Source organism: Syngnathus acus, chromosome 4, assembly GCF_901709675.1.
Source record: "Syngnathus acus chromosome 4, fSynAcu1.2, whole genome shotgun sequence".
Lineage (NCBI taxonomy): Eukaryota > Metazoa > Chordata > Actinopteri > Syngnathiformes > Syngnathidae > Syngnathus > Syngnathus acus.
This window is the reverse complement of record NC_051090.1, coordinates 5,002,178-5,018,072: the sequence shown is the minus strand read 5'-3', so window position 1 is coordinate 5,018,072 and position 15,895 is coordinate 5,002,178. Positions and strand designations below refer to the sequence as shown.

General features: G+C 43.0%; 2 protein-coding genes across 6 annotated transcripts; one reads left to right on the top strand and one right to left on the bottom strand.

Annotated features, from left to right (window-relative positions):
* Positions 1-56: 56 nt before the first annotated feature.
* On the bottom strand, positions 57-5,270 carry pias4a (protein inhibitor of activated STAT, 4a). 5 transcript variants are annotated; one of them, XM_037249999.1, is made up of 11 exons: positions 5,203-5,270; positions 3,788-3,905; positions 3,497-3,581; positions 3,366-3,407; positions 3,146-3,236; positions 2,931-3,059; positions 2,755-2,860; positions 2,592-2,665; positions 2,350-2,510; positions 2,019-2,170; positions 57-1,947 (listed from the first exon to the last, which is right to left on the bottom strand). In XM_037249999.1, the coding sequence occupies exons 1-11, from the start codon at positions 5,227-5,229 to the stop codon at positions 1,676-1,678; spliced, it is 1,257 nt and encodes a 418-aa protein (XP_037105894.1). In that variant the 5' UTR covers positions 5,230-5,270; the 3' UTR covers positions 57-1,675. The 5 variants fall into 5 exon arrangements, with proteins under 5 accessions (XP_037105894.1, XP_037105890.1, XP_037105891.1 ...); XM_037249995.1 differs by having other exon boundaries at positions 3,788-4,169; positions 4,912-5,261; XM_037249996.1 differs by having other exon boundaries at positions 3,788-4,169; positions 5,203-5,259.
* Positions 5,271-7,443: 2,173 nt separating this feature from the next.
* foxq2 (forkhead box Q2) lies at positions 7,444-9,028 on the top strand. The gene is made up of 2 exons (XM_037250341.1): positions 7,444-7,994; positions 8,663-9,028. The coding sequence occupies exons 1-2, from the start codon at positions 7,584-7,586 to the stop codon at positions 9,026-9,028; spliced, it is 777 nt and encodes a 258-aa protein (XP_037106236.1). The 5' UTR covers positions 7,444-7,583.
* The last annotated feature ends 6,867 nt before the right edge of the window (positions 9,029-15,895 follow it).

Genomic DNA, 15,895 nt, shown 5'->3' with positions numbered 1-15,895 from the left:
TCTTCCCTTCTGGTTTTGCCTGTCGGAACAACTGGAAGCAATTTGAGTCTTAATAATAAAATATCATTTAAATTTTATTGACTTTTAATATGAACATATAAAAAAACGACAACAAAAGAAAAACATTTACATCATGGATTGTAAGCATCTGTCCATGCAACCTTATGCATTTACCGTAAAAGATGCCACAACGTACTGTAGTCACAACCAGACACCCGGCCCCTCGCACTCGCCCAAAAAAAAAACATCTGGCTCAGTTCCATAGAAGCAAATCTACACCGGTGGGGACTTCCGAGAATAACCTGGATAGACAGATTATGAGGAACGAGTGAGGGTGAGAAAACGAGCTGGAAGATCAGATTAAACTAATTTTACAACCAAAATCCAAATCGAGTTATCAACATTCCCTGTTAGGCCCAACGAGTGTCCAACGTTCCCAATTCCTGGTCCTTGTGCTGTGGCAGGTGTTTGGAGGAATACTCACTACCCAATGGCTTTAAAGTAATAAACAAAAAGTGTGCAAACGGCTCCGGGTCCCAATTTTAAAAAGTCCTATGAGAGTTGAACTGGAGGATTGCGGGTGGAGGACGTTGCTTGTGTTTGGATTAGTCAAGACATTTGAAAGCCACTGCAAAACAGCAAAGTCATGAAGATGAAGACAGCTCAAGCTCCAAACCACACACAAGGTTCATTAACTGAACAATGCAATCGAATGTACATAAATGCAAGGAAAGTGGGAGAGGATAACAGCATTTGTGAATAATTTAGATACTTCCGCATAAAGAGGAACAAGCAGAGCAGAGCGCCTGTCCTGCTAACTGTACAGCTAAAGGCTGCAGTACTTCAACCATTTCCTGTGAGATCTCAAAAGTAGAAGCAAGCCAACAGCGCTGATGCCACTAAAGATGACCTGCATAGAATAATGTAATTAAAAATATAGAAAAAAAAAGAAAAATCCAGTGTAAAATGGCCATCAGAGTCTGTCCTTTACTCGTTCAGATTAGTCTGCTGAGAGTGTAATGACTGAGGTAGTTTTTCTTTTTTTTCTCAATCTAAAAAGGGGCAAAATAAAATAACCAAGGGAATGGAAATTTTCACACATCCGGGTCAGTGATGATCTTCACTGAAAATTAAAATGAATTAAATTCTAACCAAAAAAAAAAAAAAAAAAAAAACATGCCACAAGAGAGGTTTGCATCACGTTCATATTATTCTTTTGCCATTTTTCTTTTTTTCTTCCATTCCACCTTGAACTGAGTAGCACAAACAGCTCAAATGTGCCAAAAATCGGATGCACGGTGCTGTGGAGAGCTTTTTCTTCCTGGTCAGACAGCAATCAAGAAAGGGGTTCGTAGGAAGTTGAGGGGAGGGGGCAATGCATTGAAATTCTCTCATTGAAGTACAGTATTGGCTGCAGGATGATGTTGAGCCAAAAGTTGTCGGCTTCCAGTGGTCAAGTCGAGTGCAAACGGGAATCTTGACGACGCTAGACTGAAGGTTTGTTACGCGAGTGTGGAACTGCTAAAAGGCTGTGATGTTTTTTGATGATAGGGAGGAGGGGGAGGGGGGGTCACTGTGTCTAGTGTATTACTGTTCCATTTTCCGTGCTTTCAACCCCCTCCTTGTCAAAGCCGTGAGAGGGGACGAGGGAGGGGTTGAAGAGTAGCTGCGGGGGTCAGTACGCGGTGACCAAGTCCTTGTCGTAGTTGTAGCGGCCTCTCTTAGTGGCGGGGCTGTCGGCGCTGTCCTCAGTGTCCTCGCTGTCGCCGCCGCCACCCCCGCCACCTTCCTCCTCAGAGGACGAGTCAAGAGTCAGATCCACCACCACGCCTCCGGGCGGCGCGGCGGGCCCTCCGCTGACGACGCCCGCCGTGGCGCCCCCTCCGGATTTGCCTGACAGGCTGGTGCTGCTGTGGGCTGGCGAGTGGCCGTTTGTCTCGGGAACACCTGCAAAGTTTCAGTGTCACTTCAAGTGCATTCCGGAAAAATCTGTGCAATGTGAAGTGTTTTCCACTTACACATATCGACCATGGAGAACTCCGGCGTGTCGCTGCGTTCTCTTTCCTTTTCCTTCTCCTTGTCGTCGGTGATGGGTTGCCAGGAACCGTCAGTCAGGTACTCGATCTCCTCGATATCCTCGTTTGTCTCTTTCAGGATCTCGGACATCAACCTGAAACATGCATACGGTCCTTAGCGAGCCCTTGCTATTTTTGATTTAGTAGGACAATGAGATCAGTGGCGATAAAATGTTGTCCAAAAGAAAAAAAAAAGGGGTTATTATTTCCAAGTAGTATAGGGAAGTACTATATTAGGAGTGTTGGAGCGATTTTGAAATGGGCACCATCTTACCCGTCAATAGTGAGCAGCTCAAAGGGAGCCGGCTTGTCACACACAGGGCAGGTCCACGTGGGCTTCTTCTCATTCATCTGCAGGAAGAAGACTGCGTCGAAACACTGTAGATGGGCGCAGGTTAGAACTCGACACGGCACGCCGATCCGCATCTTTACCAGCTGAGGAGACAAGGAAGTGTGCACGAATTAAAGTCATATTAGCAAAACATTGAAGAGAACTTTAAATCAACATCAACTCACTGGACAAATGAGCGAAACCCGAAGACCTGTAGTGGCAATCTCACTCTCCGGGTCAAAACGTAACTTGTCTTGAACTACAAATAAACACATAAAAAAAAAAAAAACATTATCGCGAACAATTTTGGGCAAGATATTAATAGAAAAGTAAAAGATGAAAACTCACTGCGCTCGCGACAGCGCTCTGCACTCTCAACGGAGCAGAGTTTGAGCTGGCTGAAAAGGTCGGCCGCAGTGAACATCCTCACTAAGTACACGGCCACCGAGTACCGCTGAAAAGCGAAGTCATGAGTATACGGCCATGAACAGTAGAAAATAAGTTTCCGTGAACTCGACGCAGACCTTTCCAAAGTTTCCCCAGGTGACAGTGATTCTGTTGGTGACGGTGGAAAGTTGCAACCAAGGAGTTATGTTCACAGGGCGACAAGGCCGGCGGGGTTCCACACCAGGCTTGTTAGACGGATAGTAGCCCTGAAGAAGAAATGAAAAATAGTGAGCATTTTTCCTTTTTAAACAAAGCCAGTGATATTTCTGTCGCACACTTTACTAGAACTCACAGGAACATGACAATAAGACTGGTTGACTTTAACAGCGATGTTGGGAGGGTACTGGTCCTCCTGAACCCCAATGGAGTCCGTGTAACATATTCTGCAACACAGAAAAGGTTCCCAGTGTAAGAATGAAACAATCTACAATGATTTTGATTTCAGTGAGTGATGAGTATGTGCTGGCTCAGAATATTTTAAGTGATACAATTTATTAGCGCTTTACTCTTACCTAAGAACCACTTGGATCGATCTAATTCCTGGGCGAATTTCGCTGTAATAATCAAAGACATCGAGTTATACCACAGGCTCACAAAAAAAAAAAAAAAAAAAAGTATTTGGGGAAACACTCCACATGCCTACCTTGCGTTTCTGATTTGGTCTGCTTGACTTGGTGTTAAATCAAATATGCACTGACTGTCTTGCAGTTTCTCGTTATTCTGGGCAACTGTCAAAACACATCAACAACAGTTATAGCGTATGTCTATAAACAAAAGCCAGGGGCTTTTTCCTCTGTAATGTCTTTAGACTTGAAAGACAGCTTGTCATAAAGAAAGGAACATTCACTTCATGGGCAACATACTACACCTAGTGCACGCTTGTCTCAAAACTTGAGTTGCCTAACTCCTGCGTATGGGGAAAGTGCATACTCACTGAGCTCTGTAGGTGGCAGCAGTGTTTCCAAAGTCTGATAGAAGGGCAGCGGCACCAGTTTGACCTCCGGTGCCGCCGTGGCCATTGGTTTGGAGATGCCGTTGATGTATTCAACGCCCTGAGAGGTGGCAGACGGGGCCGTATTGAGGGAGGAATAAGAAACAGGGATGCCCTCCGGTCGCCGCGCCGCCAGCCATCCGGACGTTCTGGGGAAGCGCGACTCGTAGAGCTGTCGCACGTTCTTGAGCAGCTCGGGGCTGTATTCTGTCTGGACCAGCCTCAACGCCCGGCCCACCAGATCCTGCTTTAAGCCGCTCTTGCTACGGCCCATGGAGGCCAGCAGTGTCTGCAGGTCGGACACCCGGAAACTTTTGACCATATTCTGGATTGACAAGAAAATATTCAATTAAAACAAGAATTCCTTGTGATAATAATTTTGTTACATTTTTTGGGATAAATCTCGATCACGTTTTCAACGAGAACGAATATATTAAGGCCATGACAGGACAGATGAATTTTGTATATATAAAGAAAATAGAGTAAATAACTCACTAAAACGCACTTCTGACGTCTTGAACTTGACAGATAATCATGCGCCACTTCATTTACCTCCAACACAACATACAATCCACTGAAACGCGTTTATATCCCTACTGTAATGTTACTTACGTCGAATGTGGTGCTAATAAAAGCTTTCTTGGCACCATGTAGACATTATGTACTTTGTACGTTTCCCATTTTAAAAAAATACCGCATGAGTATGTAAAAAGTATTACCGATGTTTACATGAAAGACATTAGCATAGGCAATGCTAACTCAACAGCGGTAGGTAAACAATGTTAAAACACTGACAACAAGTTGTAAATACATCATATGGTTGTTCTATTTGACAAGAAAGGAACACTAAGTTAGTTCCGTTCCAATGCGCCCTCATTTAAACATTATCTATGTAAGCTGCGCTGCTAGCCGGCTAGCTGTGATGAGAAAACTGCCTTTTCGGTTCTCAATCATGGCAAGCGAGCGTTTTGACAGGTGCATAGCTGGCCAAACTAAGCGCGTAACACAAGAGATAATATTAGCGACAAGCGATTATAAACGTATAAAAATGAGATTGCACAGACGACCTCAAGTGCGCTATCATGGCCATCATTCATTTTCGGCGTCTTCTTTGGAGGCAGCGTGATGCTAGGAAGCTAACCCTTCGTGCTTGCTAAGTTAACTGGGTAGAAAGCGACGTTAGCAGAAGAGGCTAGTCGCTTTCGCCGCGACCCTATTACGCCACATTCGTGACAGTACGCGCTTTTATGTCGTTTTTACACAAAGCCGCCGTGACACTCGGCGTCGGCGCCGGGTGATCGACATACACTCCCGCGCCCGGCTTCCTATTGAATTAAAGCGAATGAGGCTCTACTTGCCATCGCCTCCACCAGTTCGGCCGCCATCTTCACGCAGCAGTACCGCGAGAGTCCCAGCCGACTGCTAGTGTTTCACCAATGGGGTGCGAATTATTGTTGACAGACAGTTCCTCTCGGCCAATCGCTGAGTGGTACTCGCCTGGACCCGGAGCGCTCCTTTCTAAATGGGTGGACCCAGTGTCTTTTAAAGTTACAGTGTAACTTTTTTTAAAAATACTAAGAGACGGGTCTCTATTCCAAATTAGGCCCCGGTGTCCACTCGTAACGCAACCAGTGACAACATTCAAATATTCACGGTTATACGTGTTTATAATGTCGCGGTTTGCTCAAATAGAGCCGCAGCTTGACTTTAAATCCATCCTGAATGTAAACCGCGGGATGTCAAGTGGATCAGGTCGCGTGGTGCGACGGAATCCCGTCCGAACTAAAGAATCCACTCCGGGCTGTGGAAATGTGCACTCGGTGCTTTGTCTGCAACGCGGCCAACATGTAAAAAATCGGCAATATCATATTTATTCTCCAATGCCGACACGTTGCCAGGCGGTGCCCAAACTCACATTCCACGCGGTGTCATATTTGCTCCCAAAAAAGAGATTCATTGAGAAAATCGAATTGTTATCCACTCCCTTTTATGATCCACTCCTGGTTTTCCGACAGCATGTGGCAAAGATACTCCCCTCGAGCGCCGCTGATCAATTGATTGAATAGCAATATTGTGTCATTACGCCCTGTGATTTGTTTTTCCGCCCACTCCACGTTAAAATATGCCAATAAAGTAACGCTCTTCATTCAAAGGTGTGACGCTGACACAATAGAGCGTGACCAAGTCCTTTGTTTCTCATCACTTTGCTCATCATATCCACTTGTACATTCAATTTCTTTATCGTTTGCAGTTCTTACGAAAGTTATTGACCATTACCAAGGTTATACAGGCAACAGACGGACTAAAATTGGCCTTAAAGGACACTTTGTGTTCCTCATTTGAAACAGAAGAGGGCAACATAGTCCAATTCCTCCCTCGAGTTAAACCGACACAGTAAATTTTCTGCACAGTTACAATTTGCCAGAAAATAGTGGTGATGAATGCAGGTCAAACGCAGAATTGTGCATTTTACAACTCTTCAAATAAATCGCTCATTTTATTTTATTTTATTTTATTTATTATTTATTATTTATGGTTTGAGCCTTCTTGTTTTTGTTTTGTGTCGCCTACTTGTATGTCTCGTCACCGTGGGATGGAGGAAACGGAATTTCGGTTTCTTTGTGTGTCTTGACATATGAAGGGATTGACAATAAAGCTGACTTTGACTTTGACTAAATAGAGACAAATATAATAAGTACATATAGATTATTATTTTGTGTTTATACAGCACTTCTCACCAAAAGCACTCACAAAGTGCTTCACATGGTTGAATACACACACAGTTAATAGAAGAAATAAAAATAAACAACCAACACTTACGGGAAATATAGGTAGGGACATAATTTATTGACTGAGTGAAAGATTACAGACGTATAAATAAAAAAACTCAATGAGGGAAAAAAACTAAATGCAATACAAAAATAATATCTTATCAACCTATTTAACTAGTACCCAATAAAGAGTACGTACTTACTTAAAAGTAGAAGTTAAGTCTAAAGACGACCATCACCTTATTTTTTTATTTTTTAGATTTCCTCCTCTTGAAAAGATTCCATAGTTTTGTCCAAGTAGTTGCACAGCTCGTAAGTCACATTAATGGTGGAAAAAGTTTAATTACTGCTCCAATGTAATTGCAGTAAGTCTTTGGACGGCCTCCCCAACTGGCCAAAACAACTTTAACAGGATAACAGTGGCATCTAAAGGGCCTTTGACTCTACAGCATGCATCCCCGGTGCTCCGTGTCTCGCACAGTCCTGAGTGTTTAATCTCCCGTAATTACACAGATTTACTTAGGTTAATAAAAATAATCCGCCTAAATTGAGACCCCCTACCTCGACCTCCCTTGTGCCTCCTTTGCCCCTTTCTGTGAGGGATCAATTTGTGGTCATATAAATAGTGTGAAGCCCAACTTTGATTTAGGAGGATTGTGGAAAGTCAGGCTAACCGAAGAGGTCTCGACGCTTGGTTAAAAAATTTGGTGTTTCAAAAAAAGCCCGCCGCGTTTAACCTTTACGGACTGACGTCATTTTGCACGCGATTGAGATCGTGTCGCCGATGAGCGCATCAAGGTTAACGACAGTTGAGAAGCTCATCTTTATCTGTAATCTTGTCAACGCTACGACTCGGACGAGAGCAGCCAAGGGTGAACCATCGATCGGGCCATGCTGTAAAAACTTCTCCAAAGTCCGGAGAGAAATTTCAACCTATCAGCTGAAAGGTAACCAACGAGTTGTCAGTCATGAGTGCTAGTTATTTAACACCGGAGACGACGACGGAGGACAAGAGCGGCAGAGAGCGACTCGGGCTGAGCTTCACCATCGACTACCTCCTGTTCAATAAGGGAGCCAAAGATTCTGAACCGAAGGATGACCGGAGGTCGCTCGATGGTCACAAACCCAGAAAGGTGGTCGCCGTACAGGAGAGGTCAGCAGAGACCGGAGAAAGGGACGTCAGAAGAGAGGAGGGGGATGGAGAACGACGAGAGGAGGGGGAGGAGGACGTGAGCGCTGCCGCCATATGCGACGAAAAACCCAACCAGTCGTACATCGCGCTCATCTCCAAGGCCATCCTGGCGTCGGAGCAGAAGAAGTTGCTGTTGTGCGACATCTATCAGTGGATCATGGACCACTACCCTTACTTCAAGAGCAAGGTATCTTCCACTCCTACCTCGTCGTTATTCTTTCAGAAACTTTTTGTTCGAAAAATATCACAACGAAAAACGCCAAAGCGATGCCAGAATGATATCTCGATTTCAAATGTGTGAAATGACTTCATCTGTTGCTTGAATGGATTTCTTCTGCCGTCTAGTGGAATCACCATACGACGCGATAACATTAATCGGAAATAATCATTGACACCTGATGATCTGGCGTCTCGGAGAATTTCGTTAAACAAGCTTCAGACGATAGACGTAAAGTTGTTGTTGGGCCATTTTCGCAAACAAAGCGACCTACTTGGCTCGAGTAATCTGTCTTGAGTGGTTAAACAATTAAGCGCGATCCCATTGTTGGCAAATTGGCAAATAATGTAATCCGGTTGCTAGGTTGCAAACTGCTTCCCGCCTTTAGCAGGTGCGCTAGGCGGTGTGGCAGATTGAAGACTGGTCTATTGGATTACGCTTGATCGCCCAGTTTGACATGCTAAAAACGTAACGCCGGGTGTCGTCTCTTGTCGAGATCATACCCCGTGTTGACACGCCATCCTCACGCGAGCCATGCCAAGAACGGGGCAAGGTGACATCCCAAAGGAGATCAACTCGCGTATGCCCACCCTTTGGAATTAACCATGGCCTTTTTGTCAACTCTTGTGTCATGGCAGGATAAAAACTGGAGAAACAGCGTGCGACACAATCTGTCCCTCAACGACTGCTTCATCAAAGCCGGACGAAGCGAAAACGGTAAAGGCCACTTCTGGGCCGTCCATCCGTCAAACTACAAGGACTTTTCCAACGGGGACTACCACTGCCGGAGGACGCGACGGAGGGTCCGCAGGGTGGCGGGGCAGCTCCCGCTCTTGCCCCTCGGCTCGTCGTATCAACTAGCCCGCCACCAGCGAGCGTCCTGCTGGTGCTGCCCGCAAGCCCGTGCGCTCCCGTTACCCTGTTTGGCCCCAAGACTCTACTGGCCTTGGTCCAGTGTCCAAGTACCAGGCTTTCACCTTGACCTGCATGTGTCTGGACCTTGAGGATGAACGAATATAATTTAGTGGGATTATGATCAATTTGGATTTACTGGAATGTCAAATTAAGATTTGTTTATGTCGCTATTGATATTTGTTTATAAAAAGTTCACGTGTCTAACAAAACAAAAGTTAAACCCAAAATGCGAGTAAAAAGTAACTTTTTTAAAATATTAAAATTATTTTCTGGTGTAATGGTTTAGTTTGCATTTTCTCTCACATTTTTTGGGTCTGTATGATAATTTAAGGAGGCATAATTTCCGACTTGATTGTTGCTCCAATATTTCTTTCTGATACCGTGATGTCATTTGACCAGTCTTCAGTTCTTGGTATAGTGTTGAAGATTTGATTTTGAGAGTGAAGCCTGTGATTTCTTTTTTTTCCTCTGAGTCGGTTAAAGAAACCGATCTACTGCAGCACACCAAAGAATTTCAAAAAACTTGAAAGGCAAATATGTGAAGTTGTCTTCCTGTTGGAATGGGAAGTTTTAGAAGTTGTCAAACAATTATGGTATTTAATTTGAAATAATGTAATAATAACTAGTACAGATCATGAACCAATTAAAGATGCAGCGCCCGGAAAATTTGAATTTTGCACAGTGCTGTATGCAATTTTGTATAAATGACCAAAGTGAAAATATATTAAGCCAATTGCACTTGCCTGTACAAATGTTTTTTTTTTTTTAATAAAGCAAATACAATGTTTTGTTCAGGCAATATTAAATCACATCAAATTGTCACGTTGTGATCATTGTGGGCGTCTATGTGTGTGTGTGCGTGTGCGTGTGTATTAGGAAGGCACTAAAAGTGAGCCCGCTGCTAACACCGCCACCCGGCGTCACATGCTAATTAGTCCAAAGCTGTCGGGATGCAAAATCTCCTGCCGCATAAGAGACTCAAATCGGCGGCTGGCGCCAGGGGCCCGGGGCTGTGGGCTTTCCAAAGCCGACTCCTGAGTGTATGAGGCCGGATAATCTGGGCAATCCCAAGCAGTTTCAAGAAAGAGGAAGATTATCACGCGCCGTAATCCACCACCACTGCTGAAGAAAGAGGGGAAGGGGCTGAGAAAAGGGAAGGATGGAGAGAGGCGAGGTCATTCATTCATGGGTGAGGAAATATGAAGCAAAAACACAACATCGTGCTGGGTTATTGTGACAATAGTTGTAATTTAATCTAATAAATAGGAAACACCAAGAATTGTTCATTGTAATGGGGAGAACATACACAACTTTGGCCGATGAGCCACATGCTGCTTCACCAAGACAAAGACACTCTGGCAAATCTCAATCACATGTAATGGGCTGAAAATCTGATCACATTTTTTTTTAGCTAACAAAGTCCACTGTTAATTAAAAGAAGCTTTGCAATACTGATGTCTATTTTATTATCAATAGTGAAATTCCTCTCAGACTGGCTGTGCTTGGTATTTACATCCACGTTGCCTAAGAGGATTAAAGGTTACGCGTTGACTTTTGTCAACTTTGTTTGTCACGGCGAATAATCAAATATTCCAATAAGGCAATATTTTGGGTGAAATTTGATCATAGAAGCATGAACGAGGGATTTGGAAGGAAAGAGCAAAATGTGTGATGTTATGATGACCGTGAATTATGATGCTCATCAAATCTGGCTAATTAATTTTTTTTTGTTGGGGGTTGGGAGGTCTTGTCGGTCTACCAAATCTCCCTATTCAATGTTAAGTGCTAATTGGAGACCTAATTTGCTTAATTCCCATGAATTGCTCTCCGCTTCAAATCCTCTTCAATTCACCAGCTTTAAGGCTTTAATTTGGTTGCATATGTTTGCTGTGTGTACACACACACGAACACACACACACGCACACACACACAATACTAAAAAAAAAAAAAATCTCCATAGTTAGAAGAGGTTTTCGGCCTCCTATTAATTTTCTAATGCAGCCTATGTTACAAAATAATTAGCAGCTTGTGCTTGAATTATTTCCATCTCTGTTTCCATCTGTACTGCACCTTGGCACTACTTTTTTGGTGCACTCTGAATAAGCCACTGGCACGTTCTGAACGATCAGAGCAAACCAGTGCATCCTTGAAGCGATTTTACAAACGCACTACACATCCCCTGCTGCAATTATAGTTTGCATGTTATATCTCTTTTGATTTTTTTAACATGCTCGTAGAGCCTTAGAGGACGTTTAACACATTTCAAACAATGTGTAACTACATTTCAAGGCAAATGAGGTCACGAGGTGTGTGTGTGTGTGTTTCTGCTATTTTGTTAATCTAATAAAATGGGCGGAAGGGTGCAGGGGGTGCATAGATTAGTGCCCAAAGATGTTCCTGATTAGCAGAGAGTGAGCTAAGAAGATCAACCCCGCTGCGATGGCGATGAAACATTATGGCCGTCTTTGAATGCGCAGCATTCCAAGGCTGATTTTCCTCCAGTTTGACCACACGTGAGAAGGCCCCAAAATTGACAAAACCAGGTACCATGAGGTACTATTTCTAATTTTAAAACAATTAAACGTATCATATTAGAATATGTGGTTTGAATATATTCCCATAAATTATTACAATTATTGTTATACAGTGTAAAAAAAGGCAAACTTTCCCATTGTGGGACTAACAGAAGGAACAGTATCTCAAATAGGCAAGGATTTTTAATTTACAGTTCATATTAAAATAAAATGTTTTTTTTAAGATGGAAAAGAATATCACATCCAAACATATCACAAAAACAGTGTCTGATGGCTGAATAGTGTAAAATGATGCCCCCAAGAAAGACGAGTGGGCATATTAGAGGCAGCAGGAGTCGAAATTGCCTGTCTATTCGAAACCATGATTACATGCAAGAAGTAGGCAGAGCACTATTTAAGGCTTCTAGGACACAGCAGAAGCAGCCCAACCAACCAACCAACCACGCAGCTGCTATTTTCTCCTCATGTCCCGCCATGAACAATAGCGCGTCTCCCTTCAAAGACCCTTTAATAGTCAATCGATGGCAATGCGAGGCGCCTATTCTGCAGATTACTGTTAACAATAATTTGCCTCCCAGTGCATCGTTACCATCTTTGAGGCAATGTTTTATTGCCTTTTTTCTCCTTCCATCTGTATCTGGCATCCCTCAGGTCCGTTGTTTGATCTCCCTGCAGTGGCCTGCATCCCCACGAGCCGCCTTGACCTGTTGATTGACAGCTGTGATCAGACATATGGTGGGACGAGCCATCGACCGGAGGAGCTCCCTCGGGATAAACGCAAGTCTCGTGGGCTTCCCCTCCACACCTTATCTCCTCCTCTTCCGTCTCTCCCGATTCCTCATGCATCGAACAGAATGCACGCAAAATCTCATCCAGCCACTAGATGTCGCTAGATGCAAGCAAATGTCGTTCAGTGATGCCGGACACAAGATTGGGTACGTCTGAGGTCCGCAACACAGGTACAAGGAAAAATGCTCGTTATTTGTGTTTTCTAACCTCTCGAGCAATAAAAACGTCCCAAATTGTACGCTATACATGCTAAAATAAAAAAATCAGAGTGAAATCTGGGCCTCTTCTCTAAAACACATGAAAGCTATTAAAGTGGGCCGCTCTATTCTCGCGGTTCAGCATATTCGGACTTTTTGTTTTATAATTATATATATTTTTAATTTAAAAATATAGGAGAGGAGACAGCCACCGTCATCAAGGAAAATGCGTATTAGCACTTTAGCCCAATTTATATAAAAAAAAATTTGAGACTAAGAACTAATAAAATCTGATCTAAATGTGGGTGTTCGTGACTGTGTGATGTAATTTGTCCAAGTGGAGTTGCCATACTGGCTGCAGATTTACTTATATTTTGAGTTACCACAAAATGAAAGTTTGAATTCAACCCAGCTTCCAGACTCCCGCTGGTAGAAATTTTTTTTTGCAATTTCGAACCATACGCATGTGTGTGTTAGAGAAATTTCAGTCCATGAGGCAAAAAAACCCTTCCAACTCCCCATCTCTTATGGCCTGAGTGTTGCCATGGCGATACATCTTCAGCCAGTGCTACTCCCTGCTGACCCCGTTGGGTGACCTCTGACATTTAGGACCATGGCTAGGGGGGCGAAAGGTCAGCAATGGCCGGAGGGAGACAGGAGCACTTCCATGATTTGCACTCGCCCCACCCCTACCCTTTTTTTTTTTTTTCTCCATCATTTGCAGGAAATTCATCTGACTGAGTCACACATTGCACTTCAGCAGGTAGTGTGTGCGTATATGTGCGTGTATGTGTGTTCCTCGCTCACGGCAAAATAGCAGAAAAGCTCAATATCGTATAAATTTGCATTTGCTGCTGCTGCAACGGCCTTCTGGGTAAACTGCGGTGATGTCTGCCAGGCTAACACTGGCTACGGTGATGATTATGATCGCCGCTCGTAATGATCGCTTATTCCCATGGCCTTGAAGGCTTCAGTATCTCATATGCTGGGATATTTATAGTTTTCTATGATTTGGATTCATCTATCTTTGTGCGTATCACCGGACACAACAATTTCAAAATGTAACATTTGCCAAACTTATTAGAACTTTCTCGCGGCGCACCACTAAACCAAAATGCCACAAAAAAGAACATTACATAAATAATAATGGATAGGCAGGTTAAGTGTACCCTCTCCAATCTTCTGGAACAACATTTTGGTTTCAAAGACTAGAAAAACATTAACCTACTTTAGAATATACCTTGTATATTTAAAAAAAAAAAAATTACCATTTATAAAATAATTAAAGAAAATAGTGTATTATTTGTAATATCATTACAATGAATTACATTTCAAAGGGAAATTCAGTGTGGTACGTCTTTAGCATTATTGATGAAATTATATGAAAACTACACAAACAGTATCTTATTTGTTTTATTATTTGTCCCACACGGGAAAATTCCAGAATTTAACGACTTTGACATCAATACCTGTACTTATAGATGCGAATATATTTTCACAATATTGTCGCTAAATGAAGCAACAAAGGTTTTAGAAAGACCTTATAGAGCAACAATTAAATTTGAATATGCAATTAATGCACCTTATGATTCTTCTTGTGTGTTCTGCTTGTTTACACGGTTCCTCGTGGGGAATAATTACAGAATGGTGCGTTAAAGTCATGTGACTTGAACATTCTGTTACCCAAATTATTTATCCCCCACCCTGGGCTGATAGCTCGTCAATATCAGTTTATTAATTTAACAGTTGTGGACTGATAAAAGGTGGTGCGCGCAGTTAGCTTGCCCAAGGATGAATTTTACAGTGTGTGTGCGTGTGTGTGTGTGTGTGCATGTGTGTGTGTGTGTGCATGTGTGTGGAGGAGAAGGGACAAAGAGGGAAGAAAAGGCAGTGATCAATGGCGTGCAAAAATGGGCCACCATCGCTCACATTCCGAGGCTATCGAACGGATGCTTATTAAAATTAATACGCTTATTATCACTGTATTAAAAATAAAGATTGAAGACAACGCATTTGGTGGTATTGATATTCAAATGCTTTCAATACATTGATTAAGCCCAACTACTTGGATATTTTTTCTCAAATATATCAATCACAAAGGGATGTACGGTGGCCCTAAAAGACCAAAATTGTTGTTTAGTGTTAATTCATATCCTTAAAACAACAAGAGGCATATCAACTTGACCCCTCTCCTAAAAAGCCGAATGAATAAACATCTGGCACGTATATCACACGCCACAAATCAGCCAACCCGGAGCCAGAGCTAATTCCCCGAGCCATTACATAATATCCCTGAAGGAGGCTAAAAGGTATTTTAACAGGACCCACTACACCGTGAACTCTGACCTCTTCTCATTTGACCTCCATGCCACTTACACTAGCCGGTGACAGACACATTTTGTTCACTTTTGGGAAAAAAAAAAAGCTGTATAGTAAGACAAATATAACTACAGTGGATGCAGCCCTATAGGTGGCAAGTGTCAATAGGAGTGATGTGTGTGTGTGTGTGTGTGTGTGTGTGTGTGTGTGTGTGTGTGTGTGTGTGTGTGTGTGTGTGTGTGTGTGTGTGCGTGTGTGTGTGTGTGTGAGCAAGAGAGACGACAGAGCGAGGTTAAGAGGTGTCAACGCGACACACAAGTGAAAGGCTTGAGGACTCTTCACCAGAGCCTGCCTGACACTCTCCTCAACCTCCCCTCTTATTAACCACTCTAAAGACGCCGACACTTCACACTGAGGGGAAAAAAACAAAAAACAAACTGTGATCACCTGCACACACTCAAACACACATGCTTTCTCAGTCTGGCAGCCAGGAATGGATTTGTTACACCTCCGATGTGGCGAACATGTTTAGCCAAGTGGAAGACGGCAACAGCGGCGCCCCACAGGGGCTTCGCACCTGTCAGCTGATGTAACGCAACATTCGAACACACACACGACATCGAGTGCAGTGTCAGGAGTTCTTGTCCACACATTTGCAAACTGAGGCCTTTTTGCATACAGCAGATGTCTGCCTGGGAATACAAGTCAAATGAGTTTTTGGAGTATGAGCCAGTTTGTTGCACGGTGGCTGACTTTACGACAAATACGACCAAAATGACTTAGTTGTTTAATTTCACATTTAATGAGTGGAAAGATACTACTTATAATACAAGCAATTAAAAAGTCAATTTTATATAACACGTTGCTTTAAAAGAAGGTCTGCTTAAACAGTGTCTGTGTGTCATTTCACTTAATTCCTTGTAACGGACTTTACAGCCAATAAAGTGCTGAGTTACTGGCTGCACTTTGAGGAAAATGGTATTCTATGTAGGCACATCACATTTCATTCGTGTGGGAAGTAAATGGATTTGGGTTAAATTTGCGAGTGTAAATGTAAAAAATGTGGCCAGTAATGTATATTTCAGAAAATGGACCCTAAATAATAATAAGTAACTTT